This window comes from Canis aureus, chromosome 5 (genome assembly GCF_053574225.1).
Source record: "Canis aureus isolate CA01 chromosome 5, VMU_Caureus_v.1.0, whole genome shotgun sequence".
In the NCBI taxonomy this organism is placed as follows: Eukaryota; Metazoa; Chordata; class Mammalia; order Carnivora; family Canidae; genus Canis; species Canis aureus.
Window position 1 is genome coordinate 54,592,206 of NC_135615.1, and position 20,438 is coordinate 54,612,643.

At 39.2% G+C, this 20,438-nt stretch overlaps 1 protein-coding gene and 1 long non-coding RNA gene across 19 annotated transcripts in view; one reads left to right on the plus strand and one right to left on the minus strand.

Annotated features, from left to right (window-relative positions):
• The window catches only part of LOC144314205 (uncharacterized), a 375,014-nt gene that overhangs the window by 37,899 nt on the left and 316,677 nt on the right, over positions 1–20,438 (minus strand). For 11 of the 18 annotated variants that reach the window (XM_077898049.1, XM_077898047.1, XM_077898048.1 and 8 more), the window contains 4 exons: positions 12,680–12,718; positions 10,037–10,066; positions 8,831–8,954; positions 8,131–8,163 (listed from right to left, as the gene is read on the minus strand). In XM_077898049.1, coding sequence (XP_077754175.1) covers positions 8,131–8,163; positions 8,831–8,954; positions 10,037–10,066; positions 12,680–12,718 — 226 coding nt within the window. Of the gene's footprint in view, positions 1–7,873; positions 8,164–8,830; positions 8,955–10,036; positions 10,067–12,679; positions 12,719–17,598; positions 17,651–20,438 lie in introns of those variants that run through there. The other 7 variants (XR_013380035.1, XR_013380036.1, XR_013380033.1 and 4 more) reach the window with 4 other exon arrangements.
• On the plus strand, positions 1,452–8,551 carry LOC144314206 (uncharacterized). The gene is made up of 3 exons (XR_013380038.1): positions 1,452–1,681; positions 7,482–7,960; positions 8,137–8,551. It is a non-coding gene; the product is annotated as an uncharacterized LOC144314206 (long non-coding RNA).

Here is a 20,438-nt window from a genome sequence, read left to right on the forward strand (position 1 = left end):
TCTACCTTGCCAGCTCACGGCTTGCAGCAAGTGAGTAAACTTAGATTAACCCTAGATTGATCCAAAGACAAAAGAACCTTCAGCCAAGAGACTAAGATAGGGCTGAGGGGGAGGGGGGTGAAAAATATGCTGTGTCCTAATCACCGGGAAAGAACAGGCTGTCCAAGCCAATTCTGTTCTGATCTATGAGATCAATTGCATCTGGAGCTCTTTGGCCACTGGCAGGAAGCACAGGGACAGCAGTGCAGAGCTGAGGAAGGATTACCTCATCGAAAAGAGCAGCAGCCGTGGCTACCAACCTCCCTTGCTGACCCCTCCCTCTCTGAACCTGCCCTCCCCATCCTCAGCCACCCCTGGATTGCCAGTTGCCCAGTGAAGCATAGCTAGTCCATGAAGTATATTGATATATCAAACCTACAGTCTCCTTTCCAATCAGCCAACTAGTATCCTCCTATTGAAATCCATCTTAAAATTTAAATGAATACAAATTAACCAGCTTTCAAATGCTTGGTCTCCTTTTTCCCCGAAAATTCTCCATTGGGGCTGAAATTTAATCATCTCTTGTCCCTCTTCAACATTGAACGCACCCACATCAATGAGAATGAGAATGTAACCATGGGTTACATCAATGTGGGAACATGGTTTGTCATTCGATGCCAGGGCCAAAGAAGATACCTGTTAGCTTAAGTTTATGTAACTAGGTTCTTCTCAAAGGAAAAGCAAGGGTCTCTGTCTTTTCCCCCTTCTCCCCCCCGCCTTCTTTTACTTACTTCCTTCTTCAGGAAACACCAGAAAGCAAAATGGACAACGTCTTTATGAGCCACTTCAATTAGTGATCAGACTAGAGTGGAAACGGTGTGGAATGGGAGTCAGAGAAAGAGTACACAGATAAGGCTTGAGTCACATGGGGACTGGGAAAATAGAACTTCCCTGAGAGCAGGGAAAAACACATTGGGGTGGGGGCAGAAAGGCTTGCACTGGCTTCATTCTTTTTTTTTTTTTTTTTTTTTAACGGCATAGAAGGCCTCTTGGACTTCAGATAACTCTTACAAAATATTTTGATGGATTGAGTGCAAAAAGTGAATCAAACATATGGATTAAATTTTCATTATAATACAGATGGGGTTTTTTTATTATTAAATTAAGTAAAATGTTTGGCAAAGTATATTTGGTTTTGGCCAAACCCAGGACATCTGAAAAATAGTTTTGAGATATTCAGTGAACTGAACACAAAGCCAGGTCTACCCATCCCCAGAGTTTGGAAAAATGAAATTTGGCCCATCAAGGTTTGATTCAGTGTCAAATATATTTGTGGGGAATAAGTTTCTGCAACACCAAAATTGCCTACGTGCCTTAGGAGAGCAGTGGAAATGCCCAATAGTTATTGAATAACTCAGCTTGCCCAGCACTATAAAAGGTAGCAATCCAGTGACCTGAGAAAAAGGTGAGCTGCTCCCCTCCTCCCTCACCAAGATATTAAGAACTGAACCAAAGCCAGTGTATTCTGTTTGCAACTATGCTGTCTAGCCTAGAAAATTAGCACAAAGCAGTAAGTGAATAGGAAATGCTCATTTGAGAGAAAGGTCACCACCGTAGCTGGATGGCTGACAAGGGGCTTTTATTATCTGCATTGACCAGAAGAATTCAGAAAAGCAAAGGACAATAACAGTATTGATGAAAGGTAAGGTCATATTGTTGGATATTTTTTCCAGGCATTAAGAACTTCATTTTACTTAATGGAAAAAAAAAAAAATCCCAAAGGAATGCATGGAAATTTTTGGCACTCTACTGCCAGTCTATTTGAATATCTTTCCATCAATCCATGGGTTACTGGAAAGAATCTTTTTTTTAATCCATCTATCAGCAACCCATCTGAACATGACTATACATGAAATGTCAAGTTTAGCAATCTTTCATTCCTGCACATGGCCATTGTGAAACTCCATTCCACCCATGGTAAAACTTCAGCTTTCCACCAGTGTTTTTAGGGGAATGGGCTCCTCTAAAGAGTCAAGTTTTCTGGGAAATTAAATGTTCTAAGAATCAAACCCCAGCATCAAGCCACTGAAAGTGTGTATTTAAACCACTTTGAGTAAAGTATTTGTCAATCTAGGATCCGCTCCCCTGCATTCTCACAAAATTTTACCATGGCTGCTATGTTGTATTGCAAGAATGCTGTAAAGGTAGATGAGACCAACAGGGCTATTTGCCTCTCAAATACATGATCTCAGCTTGCAACTTTTTTTTTTTAATATACTTATATTTTCTTCGTATGGTGCATGAATCAGGAAAACTGAACCACTATAGGTATTTAAAGCACAAAGGGATTTAATATAAGGATTTACCAGCTTTTGCAAACTAGAAAGTCTAGGTGGTGTGAAAATCAGGGATACCACTGCTAACATTTAATAACTCAGGAAATGAAGGCTTCATAAGAGACTGGTACCCATGACCTTAGCTAACTGTGGTACGAGGGCAGGTGACTCTCAGAGGGTTATCTGGAAATCCTTGGGAAAAACCACATGCCTGCCCAAACTGTATCTAGAAAACAGCCTCTCTTTTTTTCACATTCTACATTTTATGTGAGTGCCTCTCATTGGTAAAATCAAAACCTAAACCCTTCTAGTAAAAGAAAACAGAGTTTCTGGATTTCCAATGCCTGCACATGGAGAGAGTTTGGAAGGAAGAAAATGACGTTGAATGCTGCTGAGCACCCTGTCACTTATTAAGTGGGTTGGTCTTCCGCATTCCTTTCCATTTTTAATTTTTGTGGTAGTTAACATGATAATGGCTAGAAAATCTGCTACTTTATTTATTAAGGATAAACAGTCATAAGTGAGGACACTGAGACATTTATGAAAAACCGTAGGTGAGTGGTAGATTCTGGACCAGATGTATGAACCCAGCTCTGCCAGTTACTAGCTATGCTGTATTAATATTTCTGACCATAGGTTTTTCTCATCTGAAAATGGGAATAATAACTGCCAATCTTCCTTTCCCAAAGATGTTGCCCGTACCTAATTGTTTATACCTTTAAAAGTGCTTCACAAACTATAAGGTGCTACAAAATTTAATCCATTCTTTCACCACTTAGTGCCTATTTATTCTAGGGCATAGAATTAGACATTTCAGGAGTGTAACATAAAGACAAACAACAGTTACTGTGCCCTAGAAATTGACCACTCTGCAGCAGAATAGAGTACATTAATAAAAAATAAGACATAAAGTAGAATATCATACAGGTCATAACAAAGTACAAACAATAACAGTTTAGTCTAGGAAGAACTATTATTTCCACACGAAGAAATGTGGAAGGTTTTTTTGGCCCAGCTTTCTCATCTTCTGTTTGATTCCTGGACTCCCACTCTCATGTACGTCTCACGCTATTTCCTATAGATGCTGTTGCCTTAATGCCACCAATTACCCATCCAATTCCTTTCACTCCATTATCCTTGTAATTGTTTTAATTCAGAGTCTGAACACTGTTTGCCTACACCACCGCAATACCTTCCTCATGAACCTGTCTGCCCCCAAGCCTGCCCTCGTCATACTGATCACCTCCCTACAACCTTGTAGAAGTTTCAACTGTCCTCCACCTTACTCTTAGAATCATCTATCTCTAATGCAAATCTAGTTGCACCATCATCTATTTAAAATCTCTTCAAAAAAATAACATCTAATTTCAGGATGAAGTTGAAATGCCTTCACTTAGCCCACAAGGTCCTCCTTGATTGGCCCCAGGTTCCCTCTCTAAACTGAAATGGAGGGACGGGTCTTTATGCATGAACTTCCTGACACCTATTTATAATACTCAAAACAGCTTGTTATCCCCTTCCTGACTCATGATGGTGTTAAGTAGTATAGCTGTGACCCTTAAAATGAGGGGTTAGAATTGGGAGACTGGTGGCCTGGGGAACAGAAGAGCTGGCTGGAAAGAATAAAAGAAAAAAAAAAAGTACAAGAAAAGAGGAAGAAAGGTAAAACCTGCAATTTGTATCACCTAGTTTATGGGATACTGCATATGGGAGTCAGGACTCCAACTTATTGTCAGGTATGCAAGGATTCACTGGAGGGGGGGAAAGCACTCAATGCAGAGTCAGCACAAGTAAGATTCTTCTTTTTTTATGGGGAGGCCAGAAGTCAGGAGCAGTCTGAATCCTTTTATAGTCTGGAGGAAGAATCCTTTTAGAGAGAAGCCTTACTTGACTACACGAACCTCCACTGTACAGACTGTTCTCCAAATGTTTTCTAGTGGGATGTGGTTGTTGCAATTATTATAATGATTATCTAACCTAGCACGTTACATTCTCCCAAATGCTGCCATAAATATCTCATTTGAGGATCAACTTCTGGGCTCTCCAAATTAAAGAATAAAGAGTTTTCAAAGGGTGTCCAGGCTCCTTGCCAGGCTAACTAAAATGGTTATCATATGCCATGTTTTTATGGAGGCTTTGAACTCTCTATTAAGTCTTGGCAAAACTAATATGTCTAATTAGGTGTTACTTAAAGTTAACATGGCAACATGGTAGTCTCAAAAATACTTAGATGAATGAATGAATAATCACAAACCTTTGTGCTAGGAACTCAGATCACCCTTTAAGAAAGTCAGCTAGTGGAGTATGGAAGATCAAAGGGAATAGGTAGTGTGAGAACACACAAAGGCTGGTGTTGACTGCTGACTTGCCTCTATTTGTTCTCCTTAAGTGTCGGACTGTTCTGGGTGCATTCCCGCATCTAAGGGTGTGGATGTAGTGTGCAGTGTAGGGGAGGGAAGAAAAGATCCTTTTATTTTATAATTAATGGAATAACTGAGATTCTTGAACATTTTTCTTGGAGATTTAAGGGCCCATGAGTTTAATATTGTATGACTGAACTAGTGATCAGTGCATGGCAAGAATATTACCAGTTAGCCTTTTCATAAACCTTTCTCCTTGACACAAACATCAAAAATTTGTCCACATCAACTTAGAAAGACAGAACTAAACAAAATGCGTTTTAGACTCCAAATTGAAACTTGAAAGGATACATAAGCGATGCTTTTCAATCATTTCACAGATCATTATCCCTTCCTTTTTCCTCCCTTCTGAAGTTCTCTTCTGAAATAACTAGATCTTTGTGTTCTGAAGCTTCTAAAGTTTCTGGCAGGATCCATATGACTTGATTCAGACCACAAGACAAATACCCTGCTGGGGCAAAGTGAAAGCCACAAGTGTTTTCACTTGGTACATCTGGTCACCTAGTCTTCTGACTTCTTTCCAAGACCAGTAGAGTCCCCAAATTTCTTAATATCCTTCTGGAAAACCATGAGGACTGCTTCATTTACAATGTAACCTTACAGACAAAGAGAATATATTGCATGGCTTTAGACCTCTTCAGGGAAAATTAAAATTGTTCCTGGGGCCTTAACTTAGAGATGTTTTAAGCTAGTGATGGCTGTCTAATTAGGGAAGGGATGAAAAATGACATTTGGGAAGCACTCCATGGCTGCTTTTCATAATTTTTGTATTTGTTTCCTGTGACAGCTGTAACAAATCACCACAATGCTGGTGGCTTAAAACAATGCACATTTACTCTCTTACAGTTTTGAAGGTCAGAAGTCTGAAATCAGTTTCACTGCGGCAAAACCAAGGTGTCAGCCTTACTCTTTCTGTACCTCGGCAGGCTCTAGAGGAGAATCTGTTTTCTTGGCTTTTCCATCTTCTAGAGCTGTACTGCTTGTATTCCTTGGCTCATGACATTTTCTACCACCATCAAAGCAAGCCACCCAGCATCTTGGATTCAGTGGTCACATTGAAAAAGGTCACATTGCCTTTTTCTGTGTCAAATCTTGTTCTGCTTCCCTCTTATAAGGGTACTTATAATTGCATTGGGTCCATCCAAATAATCCAGAATAAGTTCTCTGTCTCAAAATTATTTTTTTGAGATTTTATTTATTTATTTATTTGAGAGAGAGAGAGCAAGAGAGAGAACACAAGTGGAGTGAGGGACAGAGGGAGAAGTAGACTCCCCGCTGAGCAGGGAGCCCAAAGTGGGGCTCAATTCTAGGACTCCAGGATCATGACCTGAGCTGAAGGCAGACGCTTAACTGACTGAGCCACCCAGGCACCCAAAATTCTATTTTTTAAAAGATTTATTTGTTTATTTTAGAGATAGAAAGAGAGAGTAAGTGGAGGAGCAGAGGGAGAGAATCTTCAAGTAGACTGCCCACTGAGTGTGGAGCCCAACGTGGGGCTCAATCTTACTGCCCATGAGATCATGACTTGAGCCAAAACTGAGTCGGACACTCTATGGACTAAGCCACCCAGGTGCTCCTCTATCTCAACATTCTTAATCACGTCTGCAAAGTCTCTTGCCATCTAAGATAGCATGCACCATTTCCAGGGATGAGGACCCAGATATCTTTCGGGGGCCAATATTCAACCTACCACATTTTTTGCTTTTAATTTTCACAACTGTACCATTGTACATTGTTATCCCCATTCTATAGAAAAAGGCCACTGAGGCACAGACAGATTAAGAAATGTATCATTATTTCAGGTAATAAGTAGCAGAGCCAAAGTTCAAATTCAATTCTTCCAGTTTATAAAAGAAAAGAAGGAAAATTAGAAACACAAAGCAACATTGATGATAACTTTCTCACATCTTTTTTCCCATATTCCTTTCCCATCTTCTCCTCATACAGTAGGGATAACTGATTCCCTTTATATCTGCCTGGCATTTGGCAGAAGAAAAAACTATTTCCAGATATGGGATTGGAAAGAAATGGTCACTACTCTTTGGCTGGGACTGAACTTCATATTTTACCTAAATCCCTTTTATGACTTTTCTCACCTTTCTGCTTAGATTATAAAGTCAATTTTTGGTCTTTTCAATGTGCCAGTCTTTGTTCTTAGGGTGCTTATCTGCATCAACTCATTTCATCCTTGAATATGCCTAAGCTGTAGGTACTATCATTACTTTTATTTTTTTTTCATTTCACAAAAGAGAAAATTGAATTGTACAGTAGTTAAGTAATTTGATTAATTTTTCACAAACCAGGATTCAAACTCAAGTATCTTTAACCACAAAGTATGATACTATCCCTACTTATAGGCTAATGCTTTATATATATTTTGAACTTCAAGAGGAGGCTTTATTCTTTTTTTAAAAAAATTATTTACTTACATATTTGAGAGAGAAAGAAAGACAGAGTGCAAATAGGGAGGGAGGAGAGGCAGAGGGAGAAGCAGACTCTCTGTTGAGCAGGGAGCCTGAGGTGGGACTCGATCCCAGAACCCTGAGATCATGACCTGAGTGAAGGCAGATGCTTAACTGACTGAGCCACCCAGGCGCCATGAGGAGGTTTTATTCTAATTCTCCTTTCTCCCCGTATCACTAAGTATAGTTTATTATACATGATAGGCCTTTAGGTGCTGAATAAATAAATGAAAGCTGATTGTAACTGTTATTTCTGTTTTTCTCATATATTTATTCCTTAATAGGTGCCTTCAGAACCTGGCTACTCAAAGTGTGATCCCCAAACTAGCAGCATAGGCATCACCTGGAGCCTAATGGGAAATGGAGACACTCAGCCCCCGACACCAGACCTATGGAATCAGAGTCTGCATTTTGATGTTTCCCATGTGATTTCCATGCACATTAAAGTTTGAAAACCAACCTTTAAAGCACATATTTAGATTTAATAACCTTATTCCACAATACCCACATGGTTCTCTCACCTCTTTATACACTTGAATGCTGTGGCTCTGGCCTCTTTAATTTCATCCTAAATCTAAAGTTATATGATTTGCCCAGTTCCATAAAAGCTTTTGAAAGCATTTGTTCCTATGTGAGAAGAACAGTGTTACCTAAGGAAAGCATTAGTAGCTAATACCTTTTTTTTTTCTTCAAAGTAAGCACGCAAGCATCTCCCCTGCCTCTATGCACACATAGAGACCTGGCTCCAGCAGGTGCACTGCAGGTAAGCTGGAGAAAGCAGCAGCCCAGGTAGAGCAAGGAGTCGAAGCCTCTCTCTGGTACAGGGGAGGGAGCTGCTCATCACCATGACATAAAATAAAGCTCCTAAAGGAGCTCATATCTTTCAACCATCAGAACAGTTTCACAGCAACCATTTCACTTTCTCACCCTCACCTCCAGACCCTCTGGCAACCTGGCTGTGGAAACCTGTGAGTAAAGAAGAGAATGACATACATCATCCCTGGAAATGCCCTCTAAAGAATCTGAAGGGTAGTTTGTGATGCGAACATGGAGGAATCCCTTTCTTAAGTAGGAGTTGATATTACTAGAAGGATAAAGGACTCACTCAGCATGGAGGGAGATCAGATCACCGCAGATCCCTGCTCTTGAAATTGGAAATCAAGTCAACCTGACTCATAAAGAGCAATGGGCAAATCCAACTGTAAAAAAGCCAATGATTTTGGACAATCTATGCTACTTCTCTTTCAGAACTTAGTTGACTACTAGACTTTGTTTTGATATTTTAATCTCCATCTACATAGAAAGTATTGGTAGGTTGCTCTAAGTAACATGGTATCTTCAATCTATAAATACAGAGGATTCTGAGACCCCTCCATTGGCAGTGTGAGCATTTTTGAGACTTTTATCCCCTAAACTTAGATTTAAACAGACCCCAAGTGTATTTAACTGAGGACTTTTGCTGCTAATCAAGATCAAGTCCTAGAAAATGAATTTACCTGCACTCCTGAAACAATCAAGACCTAGACCAAATATATGAAACAGTGGCTTTCAAGACACATGACATGAGTCAACAAATGACAATGATCTCTGAAAAACATTAAGCAAATTCAGGGAGCCCTAATCACCAACTTACTTTCTGGACAGAGTTTCCAGGCTGCAGCAGCAGGAGAAGAGACCCAGGTAGAGCCTGACATTCTCCCTGAGTCGAGGTGACAGAGCTGGGAGCGTGGGGAGGCTACAGTTTGCAGGGCAGAGGGCTGGCAAGGAAAGATGTTTGGAGAGAGAATGTTAGATCCTGACCCCCTGGAGCATTCACCTGAGTACTGACCAGCAAAGGACCCTAAGGGAACCATCAGATGGCAGGGAAAGAACCATTGGAGAGGATTAGAGGGAACAAAACTCAGAGCACACATGGAGCCGGCCATAGTGTCCACTGGCTAGAAATGGAAAACCTCATAATTGCAGGATATTGCATAGGCTACCATATTAGTTTTCTATTACTGTGTATTAATTAACCACAAATTGAGAAGCTTGAAAACAATACCCATTTATTATTTTTGTTATGTGGATGAAAAGCCCAGGCAGGTTTGACTGGGTTCTCTGCTCAGGGTATCATGAGGCCAAAATCAAGGCATAGTTGGGCTGAGCTCTTACCTGGAGGCTCTGGGGAAGAATCTGTTTCCAAGTTCATCCCGTTTTTGGCTGAATTTGGTTACCTGTGGTTATAAGACTGAGGTCCCCATTTTCTTTCAGCTGTTGGCCAGGGATTGCTCTCAGCTCTTAGAGGCCACTCATAGATCCTTTCCACATGATCCCTTTACATTTTCAAGCCAGCAATGACACACCAAATCATCCTTGTGCTTAGCATATTTGACCTACTCTTCTGCAAGCATCCAGAAAATTTCTGCTTTTAAAAAGCTCGTATAACTTATGCCTACCTGGATCATCTATCTTCAATCCAACTTATTAGTAACAATTATATCTGCAAAATCTCTTTTCCTGTGTCTTGTAACATAATGATGATAGTAACACCAGAGGTCAAAACATGGAGGCCATCAGGATTCTGCCAAATGGAAGTACTCAGAAGAGTCTTTCCTTAGCAGTGGTAAAAGTGCCCCTCCACTAAATGCTTCCCTGATCTATATTAACAAAGTTTACAGGCAAGAGCCAAAAGCACCAAACTATTTTTCAGGTTACTTAACCACATCCTAGAACAAAACTCTAGAATATCTATAGGAACACAAAAAAATAATATAGCCACCAAAAAAGTAAAAATCACAATGTCTGGCATCTAAAAAAACAAAAAAAAAAAACAAGCAAAAAAACAAACAAAACTTACCAAGCATGCAAATCAGCAGGAATATCTGACCTATAATGAAGAAAGAAATTAAACAATCAACACTAACTCAGAACTGACAGCAGTGACAGGATTATGAACAAAGGTCTTAACATAGTTATTACATCTGTATTCCATATGACAAGAATGCTGAAGGAAAAACTGACTATGTTAAGCAGAAATGTGAAATATATAATATATATTATATTATTTTTAAAAGGCACACAATGATCTTTCAGAGATGAAAAATACACTATGTGGAATTGATGTCATATTAGATATTGCAGAAGACAATATTAGTGAACTGGAAGACATAGGAAAAGACACTATCCAAAATAAAATACACAGAGAAAAAAAGAATAAAAATAAATAAAACATTCATGAATGTGGGCAACTTCAAGTGTCCAACATATACATAATTGGAATTCTCAAAGTGGAATGGAAACAATATAAGAAATGATGGCTGAGAAGCTTCCAAATTTGTTGGAAACTTTAAATCAACTTACCACTAAGCATAAGAAATTATGAGGACAACTATCTCTCAAATTTCATAATTCAAATTTCATAATCATAATCAAATTTCTCAAATACAGTGATAAAAAGAAAAGCAGTCACCAAAAAATGGTAATATATACAGAAGAACAAAGCATGAAAGCATTATTTCTCATAAAAAAAACACGAATAAGAAGACAGTGGAGCAATACCTTTAAAGTACTAAAGAAATTATTGTCAACATAGAATTCTACACCCAACAAAAATATTTATTTTAAATGATAGTGAAATAAAGATGTTTTATAGATATACAACAGTTGAAAGATTCCATCACCATTAAACCTACACAAAAAGGAATGTTAAAAGAAATCTTTCAGTCACAGGGAAAATGATACCAGATAGAAATATATATCTATATAAAAAAAAAAATAACATCAGAAATAGTAACCACAGAGTTAATATTTATCATTTATTTATTATAGGAACAACTTTAAAAGATAACCGGTCATCAAAACAGCATATGGCAAACATTTTTCTGGAAAGGGTTAGAGAGTACATATTTTAGCCATTGCAGGCTATATAGTCTTTTTTTAAAAATAAATCTTTATTTAAAGATTTAATTTATTTATTCATGAGAGACAGACAGAGAGAGAGAGAGAGAACAGACACAGACAGAGGGAGAAGCAGGCTCCATGCAGGGAGCCCGACGTAGGACTCGATCCCCGGTCTCCAGGATCACACCCTGGGCTGAAGGCGGTGCTAAACCACTAAGCCACCAGGGCTGCCCTATAGTCTTTTTTTTTTTTTTTTTTTTAAGATTTTTATTTACTTATTCCTGAGAGACACAGAGTCAGAGAAGCCGAGACACAGGCAGAGGGAGAAGGAGGCTCCATGCAAGGAGCCCAATGTGGGATTCAATCCCAGGACTCCAAGATCGCACCCTGGGCCAAAGGCAGATGCTAAACCGCCCAGCCACCCAGGGATCCCAAGGGCTATATAGTCTTTGTGGCACTACTCAGTTCTGCAGTTCTATTAAGATAACATCCTTTAAAAAGTATATAAATGAATTGATAGGGCTATGATACAGTAAACCAAAACAGGTGGTAGACTGGTTTGGCTACCAGACCTTAGTTTGCCAATCTCTGATCTAAAGCAAAAATAACAATGATGCAGTGTGGGATTCATAATACATATAGAAGTAAAAGGTTTGACAACTACAGCATAAAGGCCTTAAGGTAAGAATTAGAAATATATTATCGTAAAGCTCTAATAGTATATGTGAAGCAGTATATTGTTACTTGAAGGTAGACTGTGCTCAGTTACATTAAATATACACTGTCTAAGCACATCAGTGAAAAGATGTGCTTTTACCTAGTTATCCAACTAGGTAAAAATAAAAATAAGACCCAACTATGTGCTATCTACAAAACAAGTCACCTCTAAATTAACTTATCAATAAATGATAATTTATCAACTATAAATTAATAACTAAGTTAAAAGTTACAAAATGGAAATAGATATGGCATGCAAACATTAATAAAAACAAAGCCAGAAAAGCTATTTGATATCAAGAAAAAAAGACTTAAGAATGAGAAGTATTGCAGTGGATACAGTGGGACAATAAATAATGATAAAGGAGCCAATTCTCCATAAAGATATAACAATCTTAAATGTGTAACAACCTAAAAACAGGAATTTAAAATAAAGGATAAATACACACATCTACAAATATATCTGAAATTTCAACACTTGTCTTTCAATCACTGATAAAAAAAAGGACAGAAAATAAATAGACATAGAAGAGCCTACCAACACAACCAAAACCCTTGACCTGACATTTATACTCTATCCAACAACAGCAGAATACATATTCCTCTCAAGTGCGCATGAATATTCATCAAGATAGACCATATTCTGTGCCATAAAACAAGCCTTAACAAATCCAAAGGAACAGAAATTGTACCACATATTTTTTGAATATAGCAAAATTAAGCTAGAAATCAAAAACAGAATGGTATCTAGAAAATTAGCAAATATTTGGAAATACCTCTAGGTAACCCATGAGTCAAAGAATGCTCAAGAGAAATTTTAAAATATCCTGAATTCAATGAAGGGGAAATATAACATCAAAATTTAAAATTTAAACATATCTACCACAAAATCCCCCAGTTCCATTCAGGTAAATACAAATACCTATGAGAAAAGAAAAAGGAAAACCATGTCCACACAGTGATTTTTACATGAATGTTCTTCAAATCTTCATTTGAAATTGCCAAAAAATTGGAAACAATCCAAATATCTATTAACAGACAGATAGATACATTTTGGTAGATCCATACAATGGAATACTCTCCGCAATAAAAAGGGATAAACAGGGATCCCTGGGTGGCGCAGCGGTTTGGTGCCTGCCTTTGGCCCAGGGCGCGATCCTGGAGACCCGGGATCGAATCCCACGTCGGGCTCCCGGTGCACGGAGCCTGCTTCTCCCTCTGCCTGTGTCTCTGAGCCTCTCTCTCTCTCTCTCTGTGACTATCATGAATAAATAAATAAAATCTTAAAAAAATAAATAAATAAATAAATAAAAAATAAAAAGGGATAAACAAATTTTGGTGTATTCATACAGTGTCATCCTGCCTGGAATTAAAAGGAATTAATTAATTAATTAAATGCATACAACCATATGGGTAAAGCTGAAAACTGTTATGCTGAGGGAAACATGCTAGGTAAAACAGAATTCATATTATATAATTCCATTTATTATAAGATTCTAGAAAATACAAACCCATCTATAAAGATAGAACAGTGATTATCTGGAGATGAGGTAGAGGGGCAAGAGGCAGGTATTGTAAAGGGACCCGTTATCATGACTATAGTGATAGTTCCATGGGTATGTAAATATGTCCAAATGTATCAAAATTGTATACTTTTAAATATATGCAATTATTCTATGACAGCCATGACAAAGCAGCTAAACATAAAAATAAATCAGGGAAATCCATGTGAACTTGTATAATTTCACTTGACTTTAGGTATCTTGCTGAACTTGGGATCTAAGCATAAGCAACTTGCATCCTCCCCCTTATCCCTTCCTAGCTCATGTAAAAATAAATATAGGAGGTGTAATCAGAGCTGGATCTCATAAAATGTTGCTTGTATGTCCAGAGTTTAAATTGATGTTACCAGCTTCAAAAAAATTATAAAGAGAAAATCCTGAAAGATAAATATAATCCAAAAGAATAACTATCATTCTTAACCTTGACAGTTAGCATCCTTCAACATATTCACTACTTCCCCTTCTGGACCAAAACTATCAGCAGTGGCATCAAGTTCTCTCTTCTCCGTTATGCCATAGGGTCTTCTTTTATAAAATTGTCAGGATCCACTATCAAGATGCTACCTCATGGTTAAGTAGTTTTCACTCTTTATTCAGAATAAAAAAAAAAAAAACTCATATTGGGCAGTTTTATCACCACTATATCCCACATCTAGGGCAACATCATCTCATATTTGGCAGCAAGGATAGCCAGTAATTTGTCTTAATGCCACAGCAGGCCTTGCCTGCTAGGGAGCACACCCTGCTTTAGGGGTGCTTAGGATGCATGAAACTCATACAGCACCCTGACTCACTCAAATAAAACAGTGAACCAGGTCACGAAAATTGAGAGCAAAATGTATACTTTTGCAGCCCATCCACATCTGTTCCGTCGTCTTAGCATTCACGGCCAATATATTCAGTTGAATACCCTAACGATATTTGCCATTTCTGGTTTGGAGTTGTTTTCCTTTAAGTATTAGCATTTTGTTTCTCTAGTTTCAGGGAATATTAAAAACTTTTCTCCACTTAACTGAAGACAGGGTTATGGATGCTTCCTCCCAACAAAGCAGCCCCCGGCCCTCCACCCATTGGAAAGTCAGTCGCTAAGAAAATAATGCTTTTCGGCCTAGTGATGGAGTTCAGGCCTTGTGAGCATCTGAGCGTTGCAACCCCACCTTTCACACAGGACGAATCCCCAGTGCCCTCATGCTCTTTGGCTTTCACTGTTGGATGGCCAAGGAAATAGTTTGTGGTCAGTGGTCACACAATAATCCTTGACAAGTGGTTACTGCCGGTTGGAATCTCAAGTCTCAAAGGCGTACTTCCTCTCTTTTGTCTATTGTTACTGCCAGAGCTTCATCCCATAGTTGGTTGTGGTCATTGTTATTTTTCAACGTGACAGGAAGTTGATACTGTCTGTTTTGGGTTGAGTTTCTTTAGCCTGCTTCTTCTGTGTCCACATTATTCACAGCACCAGGAAAATGCTGTTTGTATTTATCCCCTTCTAAATGTCAGCCTCCCCTGGACCCTGGCTGCTCAGGTTAAGTACAATGCTCCCCGCACACCCGTCCCCCAGTTTCTCATTCCTGATTTGGCAGTGAATTGACCTGTCATCCTTCATTCTGCATAAGTTATTTACAATGTCTGGAACATTTCTGAAAAGCAAAATAATGAAGCCTAAAGTCAACACATCTTAAAAGAAATTCTAAACTGTCCTCTCCACTTTCCCAGAAAGGTAGTTGTGAAGTGACGTGATGGCGGGCTGTGTGTCCACCCTTCCTAAATAAAGAATCCCTTTGGCTGGGCGTCCTAACCACAGAAACAAAAGCATCTTCTTCAAAATGCCCCTATAGGGTTCTCCTGATGCTTTTCTTACTGATATTAATATAATCAGCCACAGAATCCTTGCTCAGCACTTTATTTGGCTCTGTTTGGAAGTTTGCTACATAATATATTTGGCCAATTACTTCGGAACTATCACTCTACTGACATTGTACAACAGCCATATCAACCCCAGGTTGCCTATCTCCAGGATTCTTTATGAGAGAAATAAATTTTTACCATAATCTCTAGATTAAGTTGTCTTAATCCCTGGCCTTAATCTCTGGAACCTGTAAATGTTACCTTGCATGACAAAGTTCCTGCAGGTGTGCTTAAATTAAGGGTCTTGCGATAACAAGATTACTCTGGATTATCTTGGTGAATGCTAAGTGCCATCCCACTATTATTATTATTATTATTATTATTATTATTATTATTGTTGTTGTTATTCAGATCAATTTATTTGAACTCACATCCAAGAAGAAACATTCAGCTTCAGGATTAGAAATAAAAATGGAAACAGTCTAGTTCTTTTTGGGTAAGAGGAGGATTCATACAAGCCCAACTGACAAGAGTACTAACAGTTTTACAAAGTTACTACTTAAATTTTGTATATTCAAATATATACCGAGTTCATACGTGGCTTATGCAGAATTCCCATCCCAAGGGTTTGTAAGACAAAGGCAGGGGGAGATCAGACACACAGGGGAGAAGGCAATTGGGAAGAGATGCAAAGATCACAGTGATGTGGCCACAAGCTAAGGAATGGCGGCAGCCACCAGTGGCTGGCACAGGCAAGGCACAGATTCCACCCTTAAGCCTCCTGAAGGAATGAGAGCTCTTCTGACACTTTAATTTCTTTCCAGGGAGATTGGCCTCCAGGACTCTAAGAAAATACATTTCTGCTGTTGTAAGCCAACAAAATACAACAAAACTCAGGAACTATCAGAGCAGGAGACGCCTTTGGGACTTTCCGAAATCTCCACTTCTCGTTAGGGATTCAGTGATGACGCGCAGGGCTGCCTCACTTGCTCACATTATGTCCCAGACTGAAATTATGACCCAGAAACATGAAGAATTGGTGACCTCACCATATATCTTTACTCCTGACACATGAAAGAAATGCATTTTAGCCACCTCTGAGGACAGGGCCAAGCAGACATTTGTTAAGGGAGGGCCATTCTGGGTGATATTATCAGAGAGAGATATAACTCACATCCCCAACTTCCTTTTCCTTCAGAACTGCAAACCAACAGAACTGCCTTTCATTAATTTATCTAAACTTTTCTTGACCCTATTTATATTTTTAGCCTGCATGAACTCCTGAGGTAATGAACCTGAGAACTGCTATTTAAGAGGTTGGACGGTGCTGCCTGTAGGAAAACAGAAATGGAGTGAAGAGGAGTCATTTAGGCAGAGTCACTGTGCTGTAAGCCAGACCAAAGAGCTCTCTGAGCCTACCTGTGTACCCATGCCCCTCCTGTGATTACAGAACAGCTCATCATGCCCAGCCTTGGTGGGCAGAAGAAAACATACAGCCCTCATCCTGCCAGCTGTGTTTTCAATCACAATTTAAAATTCACACTGAAGCTAAAGCTAATATGCTTAGCTGGGCTGCATAGGCCCTTAACCTTTCTCTTGGTAGAAAGGACTATTGACATCTTTCTTGAAAAAATATTGACTACTACCTGTAAAGCTGCTTTGTGCTACTTGGTGTTGAGGGCAAATAAAACAGGTGTGGTTCTTACCACTTGGGGGATTCAGTGAGTAAAAGGACTAAAAATAGGCAGACAAACAAAAAGCAGCTTACAATAGATATAGGAGATGGAATAGCCATGTAAACACATAAATTAAGACAAGAATTAAACATTTACAATATATACAAGAGTTACCTTGCCCTCTAAGTGCTAAAGTTGGATGGATGGATGGATGGATGGATGGATGGATGGATGGATGGATAGATAGAAAGGAGAGGAAGGAAGGGCCTCAAGAACTAAGGGAAAAGTTAAAGTCTATGACTTGCTTGTTCTTCATCTAGTCCTACTAACGAAGAGATAGGCAGTACTCAGTAGATTTGCTAGAAGAGGAAAGCTCTTATTGGGCACCAAATTTTTAAGAGAGTCTGATACGGAGAAAACAAAAATAACTGCAATAAAAAAAAAAAAGATGAAGGGAGTAGGTTTGGAGTGTGTGTACGTAGAAGGGAGAGGAGAAGACAGGAAGGAAGGATTTGGTGAAACAGATTTCTAGTAAAGATCTTGTGTACTCAGCTACAGTGTGGGCAGTGGGAGTTTTCAAAGTTCTCCAGATGATTCTAACACACAGCCAAGTATGAGAACCACTGACCCACATCACTCAACAAATGTCCATGAGAAGAAGTTTTCAAATTATTTTCGTTTTAGTAATTCTTTGAAAAGATACGACATTCTTTCCTTACCAATTATTGTCTGATGTCATCTCTTTCGTTTATTCTTTTAACAAATGACCTGTAATGACATAGATAATTATTTTACTGCTCTGAGTCTTTTTTTTAAGACTTTATTTATTTATTAATGAGAGAATGAGAGAGAGAGAGAGAGAGAGAGAGCATGGCAGAGAAAGAAGCAGTCTCCATGCAGGGAGTCTGACACGGGACTCGATCCCAGGTCTCCAGGACCAGGCCCTGGGCCGAAGGTGGCACTAAGCCACTGAGCCACCTGGGATGCTCACTGCTCTGAGTCTTGAGCTTTAACTTGTAAAATGAAAATACAATCTACTTACAGCTTTTCCTAAAAGAGTAAATGAGGCAACACTTACAAAGCATTTAGCACAATGCTTGGCACAGAGAAAGTATGTCCAAACAGTGGCAATTATTAATAACTCTCCTTATTATCTGACAGATGATTTGCTAAGTGTATGAACATACTACCACTGAAGGCATGAGGCTAACCACTTCTGCATCTTTGCTCATGTTGTTCTTTTCCCTGGGTATAGACTCCATTTCTCTCAGTCTAAGCCCTGACTATCTGAATTTCTGCCTCCTTAAGGTCTGTTTAGGTGATCTCCCCAAACACTTTATCCTACACCATACCTTCCCATTTTGGCACTCCTAAGGACATTTTTGTCCTCAATGTTAGGTAGCCTTGAACTGTCTATTTATTGTGCGAGTTAAGCATTGTCTCTGCATTTATGTCATAAATTCCTTGAGCTCAGTACCTGGTTGTGTCATAATTGCCCATCCATGTCTGTGCATGCAGAGCCCATTTATTGTGTTGAACTGAAAAATCATTTGCATAGAAGAGACACCCAGTAGATTGCAAGCTCCATGAGGGCAGGGACCCTGTGTGTGGGATTCATCTAAATCTCCCCAGGACCTGGAATAACACCTAATTCATAAGAGGTGCTTATATTTCACCCATAACCAAGTATAAAGATTGGGTGACTTAACAGATTTATTTTCTACCTTTCCAAAACTTAGAAGCCTGAGATCAAAGTGTTGGTAGGGTTGGGATTTTCTGAGACCTCTAGTTTGTAGATAGCCTTCTTCGTGTAGACACAACTCTGTAGACTTGTGTCTGTATCTTCATCTCCTCTTCTTATAAGGACAGTAGTCCCACTGGATTAGAGCCTGCCCTTTGATGGACACCAAGGCTCCTTCCACAGTTTGGCTATTGTGGACATTGCTGCTGCAAACATTGGGGTGCAGGTGTCTCGGCTTTCATCAAAAGATGAATGGATAAAGAAGATGTGGTATATACACATATATGTGGTATACAATGGAATATCACTCAGCCACTTAGAAATGATGAATACCCACCATTTGCTTCACCATGGATGGAACTGGAGGATATTATGCTGAGTGAAGTAAGTCAATCGGAGAAGGACAATCATTATATGGTTTCACTCATACAGGGAATATAAAAAATAGTGAACGAAATTATAGGGGAAAGGAGAGAAAATGAGTGGGAAATATCAGAGAAGGAGACAGAACATGAGAGACTCCTAACTGTGGGAAACGAACAAGGCGTAGTGGAAGGGGAGGTGGGTGGGGGTGGGGTGACTGGGTGATGGGCACTGAGGGGGGCACTTGACAGGATGAGCACTGGGTGTTATACTATATGTTGGCAAATCGAATTCCAATAAAAATATATACATATAAAAAATAAAATAAATAAAATTAAAATAAGGATTAGAGCCTACCCTAAAGGGTAGGGTAGGCTTTCTTTTTTTGTTGTTGTTTTTTTAATTTATTTTTTATTGGTGTTCAATTTGCCAACATATAGAATAACAGTGTTCATCCCATCAAGTGCCCCCCTCAGTGCCCATCACCCAGTCACCCCCACCCCCTTCCCCCACCACTAGTTCGTTTCCCACAGTTAGGAGTCTCTCATGTTCTGTCTCCCTTTCTGATAAAGGCCTCCTTTTCACTTAATGACCTTTTTAAAAAAAAAAAAAAAAAAAAAAAAAAAGACCCTATCTCCAAATACAATCACATTCTGAGGTACGGAGAGTAAGGACTTCAACATATGAATGGGGCGAGTGGGGAGGCATACAATTCAGCCCATAACAGTGCTCAGTAATATTTGTTGACTGAACGATGGCATGAGGCTCACTAGGTCATCACTACCCAATCTAGTGTTACTGCTTAGTGCAGTCTCCCATTTATTAAGGAACTATTATGTTCCTTTCTTAGGTGGTTGTGGTAGGAAGATGAGAAGCTATAATTTCTGCCTGAAGCAGCTTACATTTTAATGGAAGAAACGACCACACACAATTTCAATAAATGGAAAATAAACTAAGTTAAAAGTCCACACAGGGGAGTACGTGAGACAGAAGAGAACCATCTAGCCCAGGAGGGGTTTCAGGGAAGGCTTCCTTGAGGAGATAATTTCCGACGTGAGTTTTAAAAGACAAATGAGAACCTTACAGGAAAGAAAAAGAAGATGGAATTGAGTTCAGTATTAGATGATTACACTGCCTACACAGAGTGGTAGATGGATTTAAAGCAGGGGCAGTATTAGAGACATGGAGAATAAAAAGATGATCAAAATAGCTCAGGTGAGAGATGAGGAGGGAGGCCAGTGGTAGTCAGTGCACAGAAATCAGTAGGTGTGAAAAACATTTAAAGGATAAAATCTACAGGCTTTATTGGTTAACTGAATAGGGAGGTGATGGAGAAGCAAAGGTAGAGGAAAGCTCAAAGGAAGGAGAAGTTTTGAAGACTCTGTGGCCATATTTTAAAGCCAGTGCAATCAGCAGCTCAGGAAATTTGTGAGAAATGCAAATTCTTAGAGTCCA